At 35.2% G+C, this 17,655-nt stretch overlaps 2 protein-coding genes across 2 annotated transcripts; both read left to right on the top strand.

The window, feature by feature from the left end:
- The first annotated feature begins 1,650 nt into the window (after window positions 1-1,650).
- Window positions 1,651-3,291, top strand: LOC130711833 (BTB/POZ domain-containing protein At5g41330). Its single transcript, XM_057561593.1, has one exon. It carries the CDS (start codon window positions 1,757-1,759, stop codon window positions 3,131-3,133), a length of 1,377 nt encoding a protein of 458 aa, XP_057417576.1. The 5' UTR covers window positions 1,651-1,756; the 3' UTR covers window positions 3,134-3,291.
- Window positions 3,292-13,000: 9,709 nt separating this feature from the next.
- LOC130714091 (cytochrome P450 86A22) lies at window positions 13,001-15,398 on the top strand. The gene is made up of 2 exons (XM_057563966.1): window positions 13,001-13,210; window positions 13,384-15,398. Exon 2 carries the CDS (start codon window positions 13,512-13,514, stop codon window positions 15,090-15,092), a length of 1,581 nt encoding a protein of 526 aa, XP_057419949.1. The 5' UTR covers window positions 13,001-13,210; window positions 13,384-13,511; the 3' UTR covers window positions 15,093-15,398.
- Window positions 15,399-17,655: the final 2,257 nt, after the last annotated feature.

Raw genomic sequence — 17,655 nt, 5'->3', positions numbered from 1 at the left:
AAGGGCGGACATGGAGATCATGTTATTACATTATGGGGGAAGGCAAGAGTCACACAATTACATTAATATGAGAATGGACATTACACAATCAATTTAACAATGTTGACTATCGTTCTAGGAGATGAAACTTGACACTTTTTTCTTCCTCTAGGCAACCGACTCGTACATGCGGTTGTTAGTTACCATGTGAAGATTCCAACACAGTAGTGGTGAATTGATCAATCAAATACCCTAACAAATCACAACTTCACAAAGTTTGAAGTTGTTGAGAAAAAAGAAAATTTGATTCAGACAGTACGATAGAGCGAGAAAACATTGATTCTCAATAATCAATTGTGTTTACAATAGCAGTTTTTATTATTGTGTACCTTCGCACACCGCTAAATTGCGGCACACTTGCACACCACCGAATTACGGCGCACTCCGCACACACCTAGTGCACACTAGCACACTTTTACGGTTAGGGACCTTATCTATTTATATGACACTACTAACTCTAGTATTACAAGATAAGATAATCTAAACTGATAAGATAGAATTTTATCTAAACTCATAAGATAAGATAGAGTCTTATTTAAACTCATAAAATAAGATAGAATTCCTCTACATCCATATCACAATCTCTTAAATCAAATTCAAATAACTTATAAGATAATGAGTCAATCCCAACAGAAGTCAAGAAGTCTTAACGACGAAGTTTAACTATTGGTTATGTGGATAACTCCCTTCAACCTTCACGTTTCCATGAGTCAGGCCAACTTACCGATGAGATCCAACACCCTAATGATCCAATTGACAAAAATAAAAATAATTAATTCATGTGCATACTACATGAGTTATTTCCTTGGTCAAACGTAGGGAGTATATTTTTTTATGAATCATCCATCCGTGCGTTCCTAATACTTAGTCTACCAAGATCATCATCTAGAAAGTTTTTAATTAGAAATTTAACTAGTCAAATGTGTCCTTCCACAGTTCCACTCCCATGAATTACTCCACATTCTATTAACGAGGTCAGTCTATCTCATTTTGAGCACCATATCTGGCTTTCAACAACTATCACCATCAATTTGTACGCCGGAATGGCAACGTAGTTGCAGACTATTTAGCACGGCATGCTTCTTCTTATTCGGGGGTGTCTGGATTGAAGAAGCTCCGCCTGAAGTGATTCCACTTGTGGATGCTGATGTTATGGCTTCTATGCCCCACTCTAATTAATATATCTATCCTTTATTTCAAAAAAAAAAAAAAAAAATTCCAAACAATTTTTTTTTCCTAAAACAAAACCAAAAAACATGAGTCATTACACTAACAAGTTGAACTTTAGAATGATACCCGCCGCCTTATTGGCCTGAAATTTACTTTTATATTCACATCACTTCCCAACAGGCAGCTTCGTTCTAGAGCAACTACCAATAATTATCAATGGTCCACTTTGGGCTGCTAATATTATTTTAATAAAAAATAAAAAAGATATGTAAATTAAAAAAAACGTTGGCAATTAATTAACCTACTAGAAAGCTTGGACCAACACTACATTGACCAACCAATTCCAGACTTTTTCTCATTGGACCTTCTAGAGCCTCAGATCCTACACCAATCCAAACAAAACCAACCATTTAACCTTTCCCTTCATCATATAAATAAAACCCCACTTTCCATTCTTCTCCATTCCAATTTCAACACAAACAACAACTACCCCAAACTTCATAAGCATCTTCATCATCTCACTCTCTTCACAAGAACAACAAGAAACATGCCACCATTTGCAGGCTCTCACCCATTCCAACCAAAACCAGACACCAACATAGTCACAATTGATGTTGGTGGTCAAGTCTTCCAAACCACAAAACAAACACTAACCTCAGCAGGTCCCAAATCCTTCTTCTCCAGAATAGCTGAAGCTTCACCATTCTGCACCCCCTTTGTTGACAGAGACCCTGAAATCTTCTCCCTCCTTCTCTCCCTTCTCAGAACAGGTAACCTCCCTTCCAAGGCCAAATCCTTCGATCTCCAAGACCTTATCATCGAATCCCAATTCTACGGAATCGAAAATCTCCTCATCAATTCCCTCTCTTCCCCATCTCAATTCGAACCCTTCAACCTCCACAAATCGGTTCTGTTACCCCTTAACGGAAGAGACTCCCCCTCCGCCGTCGCCACCACCCCTTATGGATCCATCCACGTCGCACACGGCAGCAAGATTACATCGTTTGACTGGTCGCTCCGGCGAAAATCCACCATCCTCACCCACTTCACCGCCGTGGATTCCCTCCTCGCTATCTCCCCCTCCCTCGCCGCCGCCGGTGCCAACGACTTCTCCGGCCTCCAGATCCTCGACCTCGAGAACGGCCATGTCAGGGAAACCCTAAACTGGGAGAATGTCACCAAATCTGGATCCACCGTCCAAGCCATCGGGTCCTCCCCGGAGCAAATGTTCGTCAGCTTCGAGTCCGGCCGTAGAAACTCCAACTCCATCGTCGTCTATGACCTCCACACGTTAACCCCCGCCACCGAGATCTCCCACAACGAGATATTCGGCGCCGACATCGATTCCGCTATCCCGGCGACGAAGCTTCAATGGGTCTCAGAGCATAACCTTCTAATGGCAGCCGGGTCTCACAGCGGGCCTTCTGGTGTCTCCGGCAATGTCAGATTGTGGGATGTTCGCTCCGGGAATGTTGTCTGGGAGATGGCGGAGAAGGTGGATTGTTTCGCCGACGTGACAGTTTCAGATTCTTTGTCAGCGATTTTCAAGGTGGGTGTGAATTCAGGGGAAGCTTTCTACTTCGATTTGAGGAACCTGAGTGCTGAGAATTCATGGGTGTGTCTTGGTGATAAGAGAAAAGTGATGAATGGGAAGAAGGAAGGGTTTGGTTGCAAAATTGAAACACAAGGGAATCAAGTGTTTTGCAGCAAGGGTGGTGATGTGGAGCTTTGGTCAGAGGTTTTGATGGGAAACAAGGGAGGGAGATTGGAGGAGAGGATCTTCAAGAAGAATTTGATGGGGAGGGTGAAGGACATGGGAGGTGCTAAGATTACCAATGTTGCATTTGGAGGGAGTAGGATGTTCTTGACAAGGAAGGATCAGCAATGTGTTGAGGTTTGGCAGAGTTCTTCTAGGGAACTTTGAGTGGAGCTTTTTGTATATGAAATTATGAAGAACCTTGTACATTGACAATTGTTTCAATCTTTTTGTAAGAAATCTATGTCATCCAGCAAGGTATGGATGGATCATGGATGGTTAGTTTTACGAGATAAATCAAATCAAAGATCAGTTTATTCTTATAACTCAAGCTCTCTTTCTCAATGTGTGTTTTGGATAATCTTGTATGGTGGTGTAGAACTTTAACCTAAACAAGTATTATCGGAGTGCATGCACAACTCATTCCTAAGCATGTTTGCTTTACTCATAATTGTTTATATTAAGGCTTAAGAGAAGTTATACTTCCTTGTGAGGAGCTTATTATAACACCAAAGCAAACATGCAGCTAGTTGTATCCCCATGAAAAAGTGTAATTTTACATTTATTATGTTTGGATATTATTTGAGTGTAATGTGGATGAACTTACATTTTAATTCATTAAAAAAATTATTTTTTATAGAGTAGTTTCTCCTCACAGTTCATTCAAATGAATAAAACCCCACTTTCCCTTCTCCATTCCAATTTCAACACCAACAACTACCACCACCATTCCCCAAACTTCATAGCATCTTCATCATCTCAGCAGTTTTACAGGAACAACAAGTGTTGAAATTATGTCTCAGTAGCTGTTTGAATTTCAAATTTAAGTTGTTAGTTTGAAGTTGTTATTTAAATTTGAATAAGTCATAATTCTGTTAGGATGATTAGTTAGACTATCTTTGAATTTGTTTAGAGTATCTTCTGTTAGTATTTCAAATTTTGCAGATTTCTAGTCAGTTTGTTAGTTACTCTTTGCCTTTAAAAGAGCAAGTTCTGATTAATAAAAAATCTGTCTTCCATCAGAAATATTTCTCTACTCTTTCATGTTAAAAAAAACCAACAAAGTGGTATCAGAGCCATTTTCTTAAGTTGCACCTCCAGTCTTTGATGGAGAAAACTACGATCTATGGGCGGTCAAGATGGAGGCTTACCTAGAGGCTTTGGATCTTTGAGAAGCTATAGAAGAGGATTATGAAGTCGTTCCGCTTCCTGCCAATCCTACCATGGCCCAGATCAAGAGTCACAAGGAGAAAAAAAAAACCAGAAAGTAAAGGCAAAATCATGCCTTTTTGCTGGTGTTTCATCAACCATCTTCACAAGGATCATGAGTCTCAAATCAGCGAAAGCAATTTGGGATTATTTGAAGGAGGAGTATGTTGGAGATGAAAGAATAAGAAGCATGCAAGTGCTCAATTTAATGAGAGAATTTGAGATCCAAAAGATGAAAGAGTCTGAGACAATCAAGGAATACTCAGAAAAATTGTTAGATATTGCTAACAAAGTAAGGCTGCTTGGAAGTGCGTTTGGTGATTCAAGAATTGTTGAAAAAATTCTGGTAACAGTTCCTGAGAGGTATGAAGCGTCTATTGCCTCACTTGAGAATACGAAGGATCTTTCTAAATTCACTTTGGCAGAAGTGATGCATGCATTGCAAGCCCAAGAACAACGAAGGCTGATGAGAGAAGATCGTGTTGTCGAAGGTGCTTTTGCAGCAAAGCATCATGATAATGGATCCAAAAGAAATAATTCTTTTAAGAAGAACCAACCAACTAGTTGTGAGAAATTTCCAAACAACCAAAACAATGACAGAGGTAGAAAAAATTATCCACCTTGTCATCATTGCGGAAAGATGGGTCACCCACCGTTCAGATGTTGGAGAAGGCCAGATGCAAAATGCAGCAAGTGCAATGCGATGGGGCATGAAGCTGTAATTTGTAGAGACAAAATCCAGGAAAGTGCAAATGAAGCAAAAAATGCGCAAGAGGAGGAAGAAGACGTGCTATTTGTTGCTACTTGCTTCTCTAGTAATAATTCTTGTGAATCTTGGTTGATTGACAGTGGTTGTACTAATCACATGGCCAATGACAAAGAGTTGTTCAAGAGTTTGGACAACACCAAAGTCAAATGGGTCAGAATCGGGAATGGCAAAAAAATTCCAGTAAAAGGCAAGGGGACAGTAGCTATAAAAAGCTACACAGGTACAAAAATTCTCTCTAATGTTTTGTATGTACCTGAAATTACTAAAAACTTGCTTAGTATTGGACAGTTGCTTGAGAAAGACTTCAAAGTTATCTTTGAAAATAAAAGCTGCATAGTTAAAGATCCAGAAGGCCTTGAAATGTTCAAGGTAAAAATGAGGAGCAAGACTTTTTCATTTGAGTCAATAAAGGAGGAGAAAACTGCATTTCATGGTGATTTGGCCAACGAGCCTGTCACACTTCTTAGTGGTGACGAAGAAAGAGAAAAAGAAAGGGAAAGTCAAGTGCAACAAGGACAACATGGGTGTTGTTGTTGAAGATGATGGTGGAGTTTTTGCAGCCACTGGTGTTTTAGGTCGCCGGACAAAAGATAAAGAGCCTCAAGGTCATGTTCATGTGCAAGGACCTCAAGGAACATATCAAAATCCAAAACTAACTAATGAGAGTTCTCCATGTCATCACATGTACCCTACACATTACTATGTTCATCCACTTCCTGCTTTTATTTACAACAACTATAGTGTGGCGTAATTTGCACCTCCGCTACCATATTCTTATGCATACGTGATGTGTCCATGGAATGGAAGCGAACCTGCTGGAGCACACATTCCAGTATGATTGGCTTTTTGAACTTTGAGAAGTTAGAACTTTGCAGCTACTGATCCAAGGAGGAGTGTTGAAATTATGTCTCAATAGCTGTTTGAATTTCAAATTTAAGTTGTTAGTTTGAAGTTGTTATTTAAATTTGAATAAGTCCTAATTCTGTTAGGATGATTAGTTAGACTATCTTTGAATTTGTTTAGAGTATCTTCTGTTAGTATTTCAAATTTTGCAGATTTCTAGTCAGTTTGTTAGTTACTCTTTGCCTTTAAAAGAACAAGTTCTGATTAATAAAAAATCTGCCTTCCATCAGAAATATTCCTCTTCTCTTTCACGTTAAAAAAAACCAACAAACTGAACAAGAAGAAACATGGTAGCTTTTACCTAAACGCTTATTGGAGTGTATGCACAACTCATTTTCAAATACACACTCTTATGGGCGTTGTCCCTCCATGTTACAAAAAAAACATGCAGTTAGTTGTATCCACAAGAAAATGTGTAATTTTATATTTATTATGTTTGGATTTTATTTTTATTTTTTTGACGGTATGTTTAGATATTATTTAAATGTAATGCAGATGAATTTTCATTTTAACTCATAAAAAATATTTATTTTTTATCTTAAAGTATGTGTTAACGTTTGTTTGCACTTAATTATCGAACGTCAAGTGCCCGTAAAACATTTTGGGTTCAGTTTATTGGGTTTCCTACTGTGGAGTAATACCTACATTGAAATTTTCTTAGAGGCTTCATGCAAAGCAAGATTGCATGTGGGCTTGGCCACGGCCTTTGGACCAGGCTCAGTTCTTTTCTCCCTTTCGTAAACCAAACAACTTTTTTGTTGACAAAAAAAAAAGACACGCCTTATTTAAAAATAATTAACCTGTTAACCAGAAAAAACTATTGATGCCTTAAAATAGCTCGATCATTATCAAAATAAAAAAAATAGCTCTATTGAAATAATTGAGGAACATATAATGAAGGAATTGTTCCTCTTTGGCTCATGCCTCATTGGTTTTAGATCAAATTTTACAGTATATAGTTTCAATCTTACTCTTTGGTTTGAGATAAAATTATATAGCATATAATTTCAATCTTAATTTATATATAAAAGAAGCTACTTTGGCAATACTCCTATTCATACATAAAGTGAAGGGCTTTTCAGTAAGTTCATAATTCACTGCATAACAATTAGATTTTGTTTATGGATATTTAAGAAAAATGCACATTATTTTTCAAAGATGTAATTACAGTCGTTGGGTTATTTACACTTCCCATTTAGTTTTGGCTCCCAAATTCGGCATTTCAATATTTCCAATGTTTTGGAATTGGAAACTTCAATCTTTTATAAATAATAAATATAAAATTATTCACGCAACATTTATCGAATAATTTACATTAATAAAATATGTTTTATAATATGATATGAGAGCCTTCATGACTAAGTGGTGTTGAGTTTAATTTTTGTCGGCCCCTCTCCCAATTATTCTAATAAAAACAAATTGAAGCACATGATAGATGAACAAGTTTTGGAGATAATTGGGTCTTTGACATAGTATCAAAGCCTATGTGAATAAGCGGTTTAGAGTTTGTTAATTGCTGCCTCAAATTCTTCGAATAAATAAAAGTTGAATTTCAACACATATGTGTTATAAATATAATATAAAATCGTCTAGAGACCTTGACCTAAGGACTTAAATTTTTGAAATAATTGGTTGTTTCACACATTTAATCGCCTATTTTAAGGATACACATCTATGAAGCACAGACTCTGACACGGACACTTGGACACGACACGACACCGGTATCGTGACACGACCAAAATCTAAAAAGCAAGACATAAGGACACCGCATGTATATATATGAAACTCTTGTCATAAAGCTTAGGAAATTGCTTTGATGTTTCCTTTATAAACATGTTAACTTGTGTGGAGAAAGAGCTAATATATTTATCGATTTTCACTCTCTTATTGATCATCATCATTGAAAATGTCTTTAATTGTGGTTCTTCAAGTGATAAATTAGTAATTTTTTCATGCTTTACTCTTAAAAATTATATATTTTTTTTTAAATACAAGTGTCTTAGAGGTGTCTAGCTAAGAAGAGATGTCGGCTCAAGTGTCTGAGCCACAAAAAAATACTTTTTTAATCCGCCACCGCAACGAAATGTCTGACACGTGTCGTGTAGGTGTCGTACGGATATCGGTGTCGTGTCACGACACTAGGACACTCCATGTGTGAGAGATGTACGTGCTTCCTAAATACACGTTAAACGTGCTTCAGCTTTTGAGTTTTCTCATTTTGAATACCATAGAATTAGGACTCCTTCACAATAGTCTTATTATAAATTATATTTTTAATTTTTTAATTTTTAATTTATTCCTAAAATTATAGGTTACTACCTAATTTTAAGAACTAGTAAGAACTAATGAGAGTAATTTAGTAATAATATACATATAACAATGACTTCACTTTAGAAAAGTTATAACTTTATATGGGACGAATTGAGTACCATAAAACTCATACCGACACGGCAACACATATACCTACAACTTTTTACGGATACTTACGTTATGTATGACTAACTTCATACTAATGCAGTGAGATTTTTACCCTATTGTAGGTAGTTTTTCGAGTACACGATGAATCTCAAGTCATTGTCAGCTTATTTAGCCAGTTGCCCAGTTGGGTCTTCACTTTTCGTTTGTACTTTTATAATTGGTAATTGGGTGGGCCAATACTACCATGACATTATATAGAGGCATGCATCCTATAAAAAAAGGCTTTAGATTTCTAAGCACATCAAAAGAAAAAGATAAACACCAGAAAACAATAATTAAATATGCTTTTTCGTTGTTGCAAAATTTATAAATTTTGTCAGTATTTATTAAAATTTTATTCATTTGAGATATGTAAAGTTTTGTGTTTTATTTTAAATTAAAAGTTATGTGTATAAACTCCTCTATTGATCCCCAAATGATAGCTCAAATAGTAAGAGCTATGGGTATATAGGTTGGGTAGGGGAGGTCAAGAAATCAATTCCTGACGGGTGCAATTTATCTTTTCAATGTACCAATAAAACTCCCACATTGAAGCTATAATGCTCTCTACTCTCTTTCTGAAGAAAAAAAAATGCTCTTTATCCTCTTAACGGTCCATCTTCAATATTTTATCTCTAATTTCATTGAAGAGTGGGTTTCACACATTAGCTATAACTATGAGATTCTAAAGAAAATAATACTTAAGTTCATATACTTTTTAAAATTTAAGTTCAACACTTGGTTTTAAGTTAAAATTCAAAATCCTTTACTATTTTAATTTTAATTATGATTATTATTTTTAGTTAATTTTTTTATATTTTATTTATTTAGAATGTATTTTATATTGAAATTTATTATAAAATAAAATCACTGCACTAAATTATTTCAAAATTTAACCGCTGCTAAATTATGGTTCGGATCCGCTAAAGTGTATGTCGATTATGCATGCTGAAAAGTATATTTTCCTATAATCGATCTCAAAATAAATCATTGACTTAAATCAAACCTCTTTTTATTCTTGGCAATTTCTCTAATACCATCTAAAAGTTGAGGTACGTTAAAAAAATGTTAAAGTTGAGGTATTTCATACTTTAAGGTTTAATTTGTCAAAATTTAGTTTATACCAAAACTTTTATAATTTACAACTTAATTATTTTTACCATAAATAATGATCTAAGAGATCGGACCAACACCCTTTTCTTTTTTGGAGTCACATGAAATATGGGCAAATTTATAAGCTCCTTAGCTATTTCATTTTATTGAATAATTAAAGGCATCCAGGTTTTTTCAATGGGGTTTTATCGTTGTAAGGTTTTAATGAGGCTTCTAGTGGCGGAGGGAGGGGGTGGCCCATAGGGGTCATGGCCCCACCTTAAATAAATGGTTTAATTACAGTTATACTGTGTATTCTACAAAGAATTATTCTGTATATTTTTACACTATTACTTTTACTCCTCACTAAGTTATTCTTTGAAGCAGTGGCTATTGTTAGATTGACAACCGATTACTAACATTTTATTTAAGACCTTTGTGAGCATATAACAAACTGAAATGTTTAGTTGACTGTAGCAATGAAAGAAGTTTACATATTGTATTTGGAAAATGTTTTTGCTCACACTAATTCTACCTCCACTTTAAGAGATATATAAATAGAAGAGAGAAAAGTAAGATATATGATAAGTAATATGTTGATAAAAGAAGAGAAAATGAGACCAAAGAGAAAGATATATATGAATATATTAAAATTGTGCATATTATGTATGTGAAAATTTATAAGTTTACTATGTCTTTAGTCTCGGCCACCCTAAAACTAAAACTCTGACTCCGCCACTGGAGGCCTCTTTCCTGAAATCTTCCTTCAAGGTGGGGTTTGGGTAGTTTTAGCCTTAGTTGGAGTTCTACAGTTGTAAATTTTGTTGTTTTTATTTTAACTTTCATCATCTTCCTCTTTGTATTGGGTTGAAGCACCTCTTGTACTTCTTTTCAATATATTCTTTGGCTTATAAAAAAAAACAATGTCGCTATCCATATTAGAATAAGAAGGATAATTTTTCGATGTAAAAAAAAGAATAAAAAGGATTCAAATTCAAATGATATGATTTTTGCAACTCAACCTATACACCTTCACCAACTAATGCAGCATTAAAGTCATTTTAAATCAAGGGATGAAACTTCTTTATTCTGTATTTGGAAATTTTTTAGGTTCTCAGAAAGCAACTTTTTGATACAACTGTGAAACCTGTTTGATACCTAAAATAGTTATGGCACTGCATATAATATATATCTGGGTGGATTAATTGGGTCCTTTGGAGTGCAATATAACTATTCATCAAGGCAAGTACTTAATTTTCACTTTGCCCTTTGGAATGTAGAGTTTACGAAGTTGAAATATATATTCATTTGAAGTATATATGTGGTATTTTTTTTCTTCTTCAGAAATATATATATATATATATATATAAAGTTAATGAATAATAATTTTTTAGAAATCAATTTAAATTCAAGATATATAATGATCTTAATACTAAATTATATGTAGTTTCAAAAAAAATACAGTAAATTATATATATGATGTAAACATAGCGTTTTTTATTCGCATTATAAACAAATTCAAATTGGATTATTTTTTTTACATGGGTGAACTTAATGTTATGGGATATGGGTATTAAAAAAGTAGTTTGTGAAAAAGATTACTTGAAGATTGTTGAATTTTTAGGTTGTGAAAAGCAGTTTGTGAGACATATTATTTCACCTATATGCCCATACATTCTTGAGAGTTGCTAGCTTTTGGAACGAAATTGGGAGGTTAGTCTGCATCATCTTCCCAAAGAAACAAATCTACAAATTATTTAGTTGATATTGGAGTGAGACTTAAATGTGGAGTGTTGACTTATCTTTGGAGAGACCTCCGGAGAGGGTTGAGCCCTTTACTTCTAGGAATATAACTAGCTAGACTGGTAGTTCCACACAAATAAATTTAGTTTATAACTTTTGAATTTGAATTAAATATTTAACTAAAAATAAAGATAATAGTATTATTTTGCATAACTGATTATGCGGCTGTGTGTGTTTGGGTGTTTAAGTATAATCCCCACCTAACTTTAAAATAGCTCCAACAACGACCCGTTCCAGAGACATATGTCTCTCTCACTCTCATCAATATCACTTTCGGTGCTGTGCAGCATTGCATTACTATTTACTATAAGCGCTACATCATCATTCATTCATTCAATTGGAGGATTTTTCATTCACAATAATTAAGCATACATCCAGCGTTGAATATCATCAAGCCATGGATAACCATTTTATCGGTGAGCGTTGTTGTTATTAATGGCAGAATCATAGAGTAAGATATGGGCAAATTCACTTTTTTATTGGCACACATTTTAGAAAACTGCTGCGAATGTTAGCAGAGTCCAAAATGAACATAGTATGTCCATAAATGGCTGCCCATCATTTCTGTTTATTATACGGGTCCATTTGATTACATTACATGAATCAGATTTTAATAAGTGAAAAAAAAAAACTCATATGACATGAACAATTTTTAAAAATAGTTCTTATTTTTTCAGTTTTTAACTTAAAAAACCAAAACATCTGACACATGTTTTTGTTTTTGTTTTTAATTTTTAAATCACTGTTTCTTTAGCTTTGAAAAACATGTGCTCGTCAATTCATTTTTTTTTTCTATTTTAAAAAATAAAAATAAAATTATTTATGAAAATAGTTTTTAAATTCAACAGAAACTGTAATCAAACATGCTCATATTGTTGTTTGAGGCTGAATGTCACTTCATCTATTCTAAATGTTTTGTTGATTATGATTATGTATATAGTTTAAAAACTCATTAATTGATGTACAATTTGATTTAAACATCATTATCCAAGGGTTGATTTGGTAGAGGATGGAATAGTGAGACATAAATAGGGTAGAGAGAATTAGAGTGGAGATGCTATAGTTAACCTTGTTAATTTGGTTGGTGGTAGGAGAGGATGATGTGAGAAAGAGTAGAATGATGAATATATTTACATTTGAAATATTAATTTTCTTTTATATCATGCATTTTCCTTAATTAGAGAGTATAAGAAATAAATAAGAAGTTAAAGATACAGGGACATGTATTAAAAACACAAGCTTTACAAGTGAAAGAGTTCATGTGGAATGTAAATTTAATAAGAACCACAAACTTTAATTTAGAGGTGAAAATTAGAGAATATATGATGTTGCAAGTTTTTAGTTTTATACTTCAAGTACTTGAGTCCATCATGCATATTAAATGGTAGATACATGTCAATTATAGGATTAGGACCAGTGTGAGATAGATGAAAAATTGAAATCGAGAAATGAATCTATATATAGTAGAAAAATACCACTCTAATGGAAAAATTTAATGCACAACTATAATAGTTATTATATTATGAGATTGAATATTGGACCATATAGAAAGTAAAACGAAAAAAGTTTATAATTACTAATTTGTTAGTATATTATTATTTTTTTGAAAAACTTGAAATATACAACAAGAAAAGAGTATTATATTGTTATAAATAATTCCTGACAGCTAGAGTTCTACATTAGGAAAGTGAATGTGTTTTGAATTTGCCATAATACACTCAACTACCTCTGCGGGCATTGATGAGGGTGTGCTCCTAAGCTGGACTTGTAAAGCTAGTATAATTACGTACCAAGGAAGAAAATGGAGCTCAAGTCGTTGAGACGCGCATCACCACACCACACCACCACCTCTCTCTCTCTAAGTCTTTCTTATTAATTAATTGTCACTCTTTCTGCTTCATCACCACCATTCTTCTTCTTCCTTTCCTTTCCTTCTATAAAATCACTTTTTCTCTCCCTTCCCTTTCCCCTCAAGACCTCCTCAGCTCGTCGAGACTCCTCTCTCACTCACAGTATGTAAATTACTCTATCTCTCTCATCTGCTTCTCTTCCCTTCAATTCTCTCTCTCACATTATTGCTTCTTCTTCTCTCGCCATTTCAATACACACACACATTCTTCAATTCATTATTAATTTTCTCATGGTTTAATTTATTAATTAAACATTTTATTTTTCTTGCTAACAGAACAGTGATATATATATATATATATATATATATATATATATATATAAAGCAGCAAATCAAGTAGCATCTCCGGTGAGAATTGGAGTTTTCCGGTGTGAGAAGGAGCAAGAGTGCAAGGCAAGGCGCACATGGATGCATCAACAGCTTTAATGATCCTATCAACAATTGCAGCCTATTTAATATGGTTCTCCTTGATGACTCGACCACTTAGAGGTCCACGTGTATGGCCTCTATTGGGTAGCCTTCCGGGTCTAATCCAGCACGCCAACCGCATGCACGACTGGATCGCAGAAAATCTACGTGCGTGCGGCGGCACGTACCAGACCTGCATCTCCGCCATCCCCTTCGTGGCAAGGAAACAGGGTCTCGTGACCGTCACGTGCGACCCCAAGAACCTCGAGCACATCCTCAAGCTCCGATTTGATAACTACCCCAAGGGCCCCACATGGCAAGCAGTTTTCCATGACTTGCTTGGAGATGGTATCTTCAACTCAGACGGTGACACGTGGCTATTCCAGCGCAAGACCGCAGCGCTGGAATTCACCACGCGCACCCTTCGGCAAGCCATGGCGCGGTGGGTGAACCGCGCCATCAAGCACCGGTTCTGCCCCATCTTAGCCGCAGCACAGGAGCGGAAAACCGTTGTGGATCTCCAAGACCTCTTGCTCCGCCTCACCTTCGACAACATTTGCGGCTTGGCTTTCGGTCAGGACCCAGAGACGCTCGCCGCAGATCTCCCGGAGAATGGTTTCGCTCTCTCTTTCGACAACGCCACCGAAGCCACGTTGCAACGGTTTATTCTGCCAGAGATCGTCTGGAAGCTGAAGAAGTGGCTCGGCTTGGGAATGGAGTCGAGCCTTAATCGGAGCTTAAAGCAAATCGACCAGTATCTCTCTGACATCATCCAGAAACGGAAACTCGAATTGATTAACAAGAGTGGTGGGGCCCTCCACGATGATCTCCTTTCACGATTCATGAAGAAAAAAGATTCCTACTCAGACGAGTTCCTCCAACACGTGGCCCTTAACTTCATCCTCGCTGGGAGGGACACGTCATCAGTGGCGCTCAGTTGGTTCTTCTGGCTTTGCATCAAGAACCCCAGGGTGGAGGAGGAAATCCTCATCGAGCTCTGCACCGTTCTGATTGAGACACGTGGCACTGACGTGTCAAAATGGACCGAGGAGCCACTCGCTTTTGAGGAGGTTGACCGGTTGGTGTACCTCAAAGCTGCACTGTCAGAGACACTGCGACTCTACCCCTCCGTGCCGGAAGACTCCAAGCACGCGGTGAACGACGACGTTTTGCCGAGCGGGGAATTCGTGCCGGCAGGATCAGCGGTGACATACTCGATTTACTCCGTCGGGAGGATGAAGTTCATTTGGGGCGAGGACTGCCTGGAGTTCAGGCCCGAGCGGTGGCTCTCTGCCGAAGGGGACAAGATTCAGATGCAGGACAATTACAAGTTTGTTTCGTTCAACGCGGGCCCCAGGATCTGCTTGGGGAAGGACCTGGCCTACCTGCAGATGAAGTCCATCGCGGCGGCGGTGTTGCTTCGCCACCGCCTCACGGTGGCGCTGGGGCATCGCGTGGAGCAGAAGATGTCGCTGACGCTATTCATGAAGTATGGGCTGAAGGTGAATGTGCACACTAGGGATCTCGCGACTGTGCTTGAAAAGATAACAAACAAAGGTGAATCGTACGGTCAATGAAGGAAGCTGGGCTCAAATAGATATTCACATCATCAAATAAATTAAATAAAACATGATAATTATGTGGGATAAAAATATATTTATACTCCTATTATAGAGGGATGATGTGCCATTTATTTAGTTTAATTTTCATTACACTATCTCATTCTCCTCAGTAATTTGTATAGATAAAAATTAAGCAAAAGTTTTTCAGTACTTGTCATGATCATGCTATCTTTATGGTGTGATGAAATTTTAAATGGAAAGTAATGCTCGAGAGATTACATAGTATGAATTTAATTTTGCTGTAAATGTTGATCTTCATAAGTGCTGTGGCAACTATTTGGTCCAGCCAATAAAGGCTTTAGGGGCTATTTAGCGTACTTGCATAGGTATGATCCTCTTGGTGCTTGTTTGTGATAGATCATGCTCGGGACTGCCAGATTTCTGGTCATGGATCAATTTGTATGTGCTTGCTTGATATATATACAAGAATGGAAATACCGAAGTGGCACTATCGCACATGAGTTGTACGCTTAAATTTAGTATAAACACCGTGCATGTGTTGCTTTTAATACCTTCCTAACTAGTTTTCATTTCGTTCCCAAATCCCAATACATAACTTAACAAGATGGAAGATGATAATAAGTGGCATTTATTTATATGCACTTTTGCATTTCACTCTAGCATTGTATAGGTAGATTGTTTTGTTTGCTTTGGATGAATTTTCTACCTCTTGCTATTTGGTATTAAAAATGGTGATGAAGTTAAGATGAAGAATAAAAAGGGCAAAAATGTCAAAGATCTGCATTGAAAGCAAGTTTGATAAAAAAAAAAAAGCAAAGACGAGCACAAGAAGAAGACAACGGTACCCGCGAAGTGTGCTGCGGTCCTGGTTCAACAACGGTGTGAAGACTTTGTTTAACCTCCATTTGTTATCATTTATCAATATCATTATATAAAATCTTCTATTTTAAACTAATGATTTAGTATCTTAGGATTTTATTTTTAATTGATTTTATCTTTTAATTAGAATATCAGAATTCAGAAGTGTGAATTTAAAGCCTTAGGATTCAGCCTTTAGGTTATAAATAGGTTGTTCACTCTATGATTTTTCGCGCCCTATCACATAATGAAATAGAGTTTTATATTCATAAGAATTTTGCGATATCGTGAACATGTGAGATGAGTGGTGAACTACCTAGAGATAGCATCGTGAGAAAAGTGATTTGAGCGATGACATGACATAATTGTTCCTTTATGAGTATGGAATGACGATTCTGAAGCTACCTTCTAGGCCAATGACAATTGTACGATTTTGGAAACCCATGAAGGATAATAAGACATTTTTCCTCTATCTTAGTTTGGTTTTCGTACGTGTGTCTGCGATCATCTATAACTAATTTAACTAACAAATGTGTCAAAATCTCGTTTGCTATTACCATCATTGACCTAAAATAAATTTATATTTATTTGGCATTTTTTTAAAAGCAAATTATTTGTGATTTTTATATTACAAATTTAACTATTTACTTTCAAGTACATTATTTTTCACAAATCATTTGCTTTATGATTATACTTATTTATATTTATGTTACATGCATGTCATATTTTTATATTTTGAAAAGTACTACAAAGACTTTCTTTAACACTTTTTTTCTACTACTCATTGATTGATTGATTGAAATTTATATACGGGGTCCACAAAAAATGGGTCTCACTTCAAATTTAATGAGACTCATGAATTTCAATCAATCAATAAAAGAGTGTTGGAAAGATTGTTAAAATGAGTGTTGGTTGCACTCCTCATATATTTTTTATTATTGTTTTTTCTATTATTTTGTGTATGGAAAAAATCTCCGCTCATTTTTTAAAAAACATTTTATTAGTTAATAAAATATTTTTTGATGTATAGAAACATTAATTTAAAATTTATTCTTAATAATGACTGAAATATATTTAATAGACATAAAATTAAAAAAAAAAAGAATTTACATTTCATTAAATAATATATTTCACAAATTTCTATTTGATTTATCATTATTATTTTGACATTTTTATAATATTTTTTTTATTTTTAAAATTTTCTTTAACATTAAAATCATAAATGCTTATTAATTTGATTGAAAAAAAAGAAACAAGTGAAAAAGAAAGTAAATAAAAAGGAATGGTTTGATATATTCATCCAAATTATATTTCATTTCGTTTCCTTATTTCTTTATTTTTTGTTTTATGGCATCACACATCATATTTTACAGATCACGATTCTTTGTTTCTATATGGTATTTCATTTATTGTCTTACTCAATGAAATATTATCGTGCCAGCAAAAAAAAATACACAAATATGACATTTATAAACTTATATGAGTGACTTTTAATTGATATAACATAATTTTATGGATGAGATAGCAAAATACACATTAGAAAAGAGGATGACTAATTTACTAATATTATTAACCGCTAACATTTACCTATAAAATAAAATACACTAAAAGAAAGATATTAATCCATATCTGAGATATAAATATCTCCTATTTCTCTTTCTTCTTTTTCTTTTTCTATATGAAGTGGATTTTATGGTTA

This window comes from Lotus japonicus, chromosome 4 (assembly GCF_012489685.1).
Source record: "Lotus japonicus ecotype B-129 chromosome 4, LjGifu_v1.2".
In the NCBI taxonomy this organism is placed as follows: Eukaryota; Viridiplantae; Streptophyta; class Magnoliopsida; order Fabales; family Fabaceae; genus Lotus; species Lotus japonicus.
Note: the sequence above shows the minus strand (reverse complement) of the source record. Positions and strands in the feature narration are given on the sequence as shown.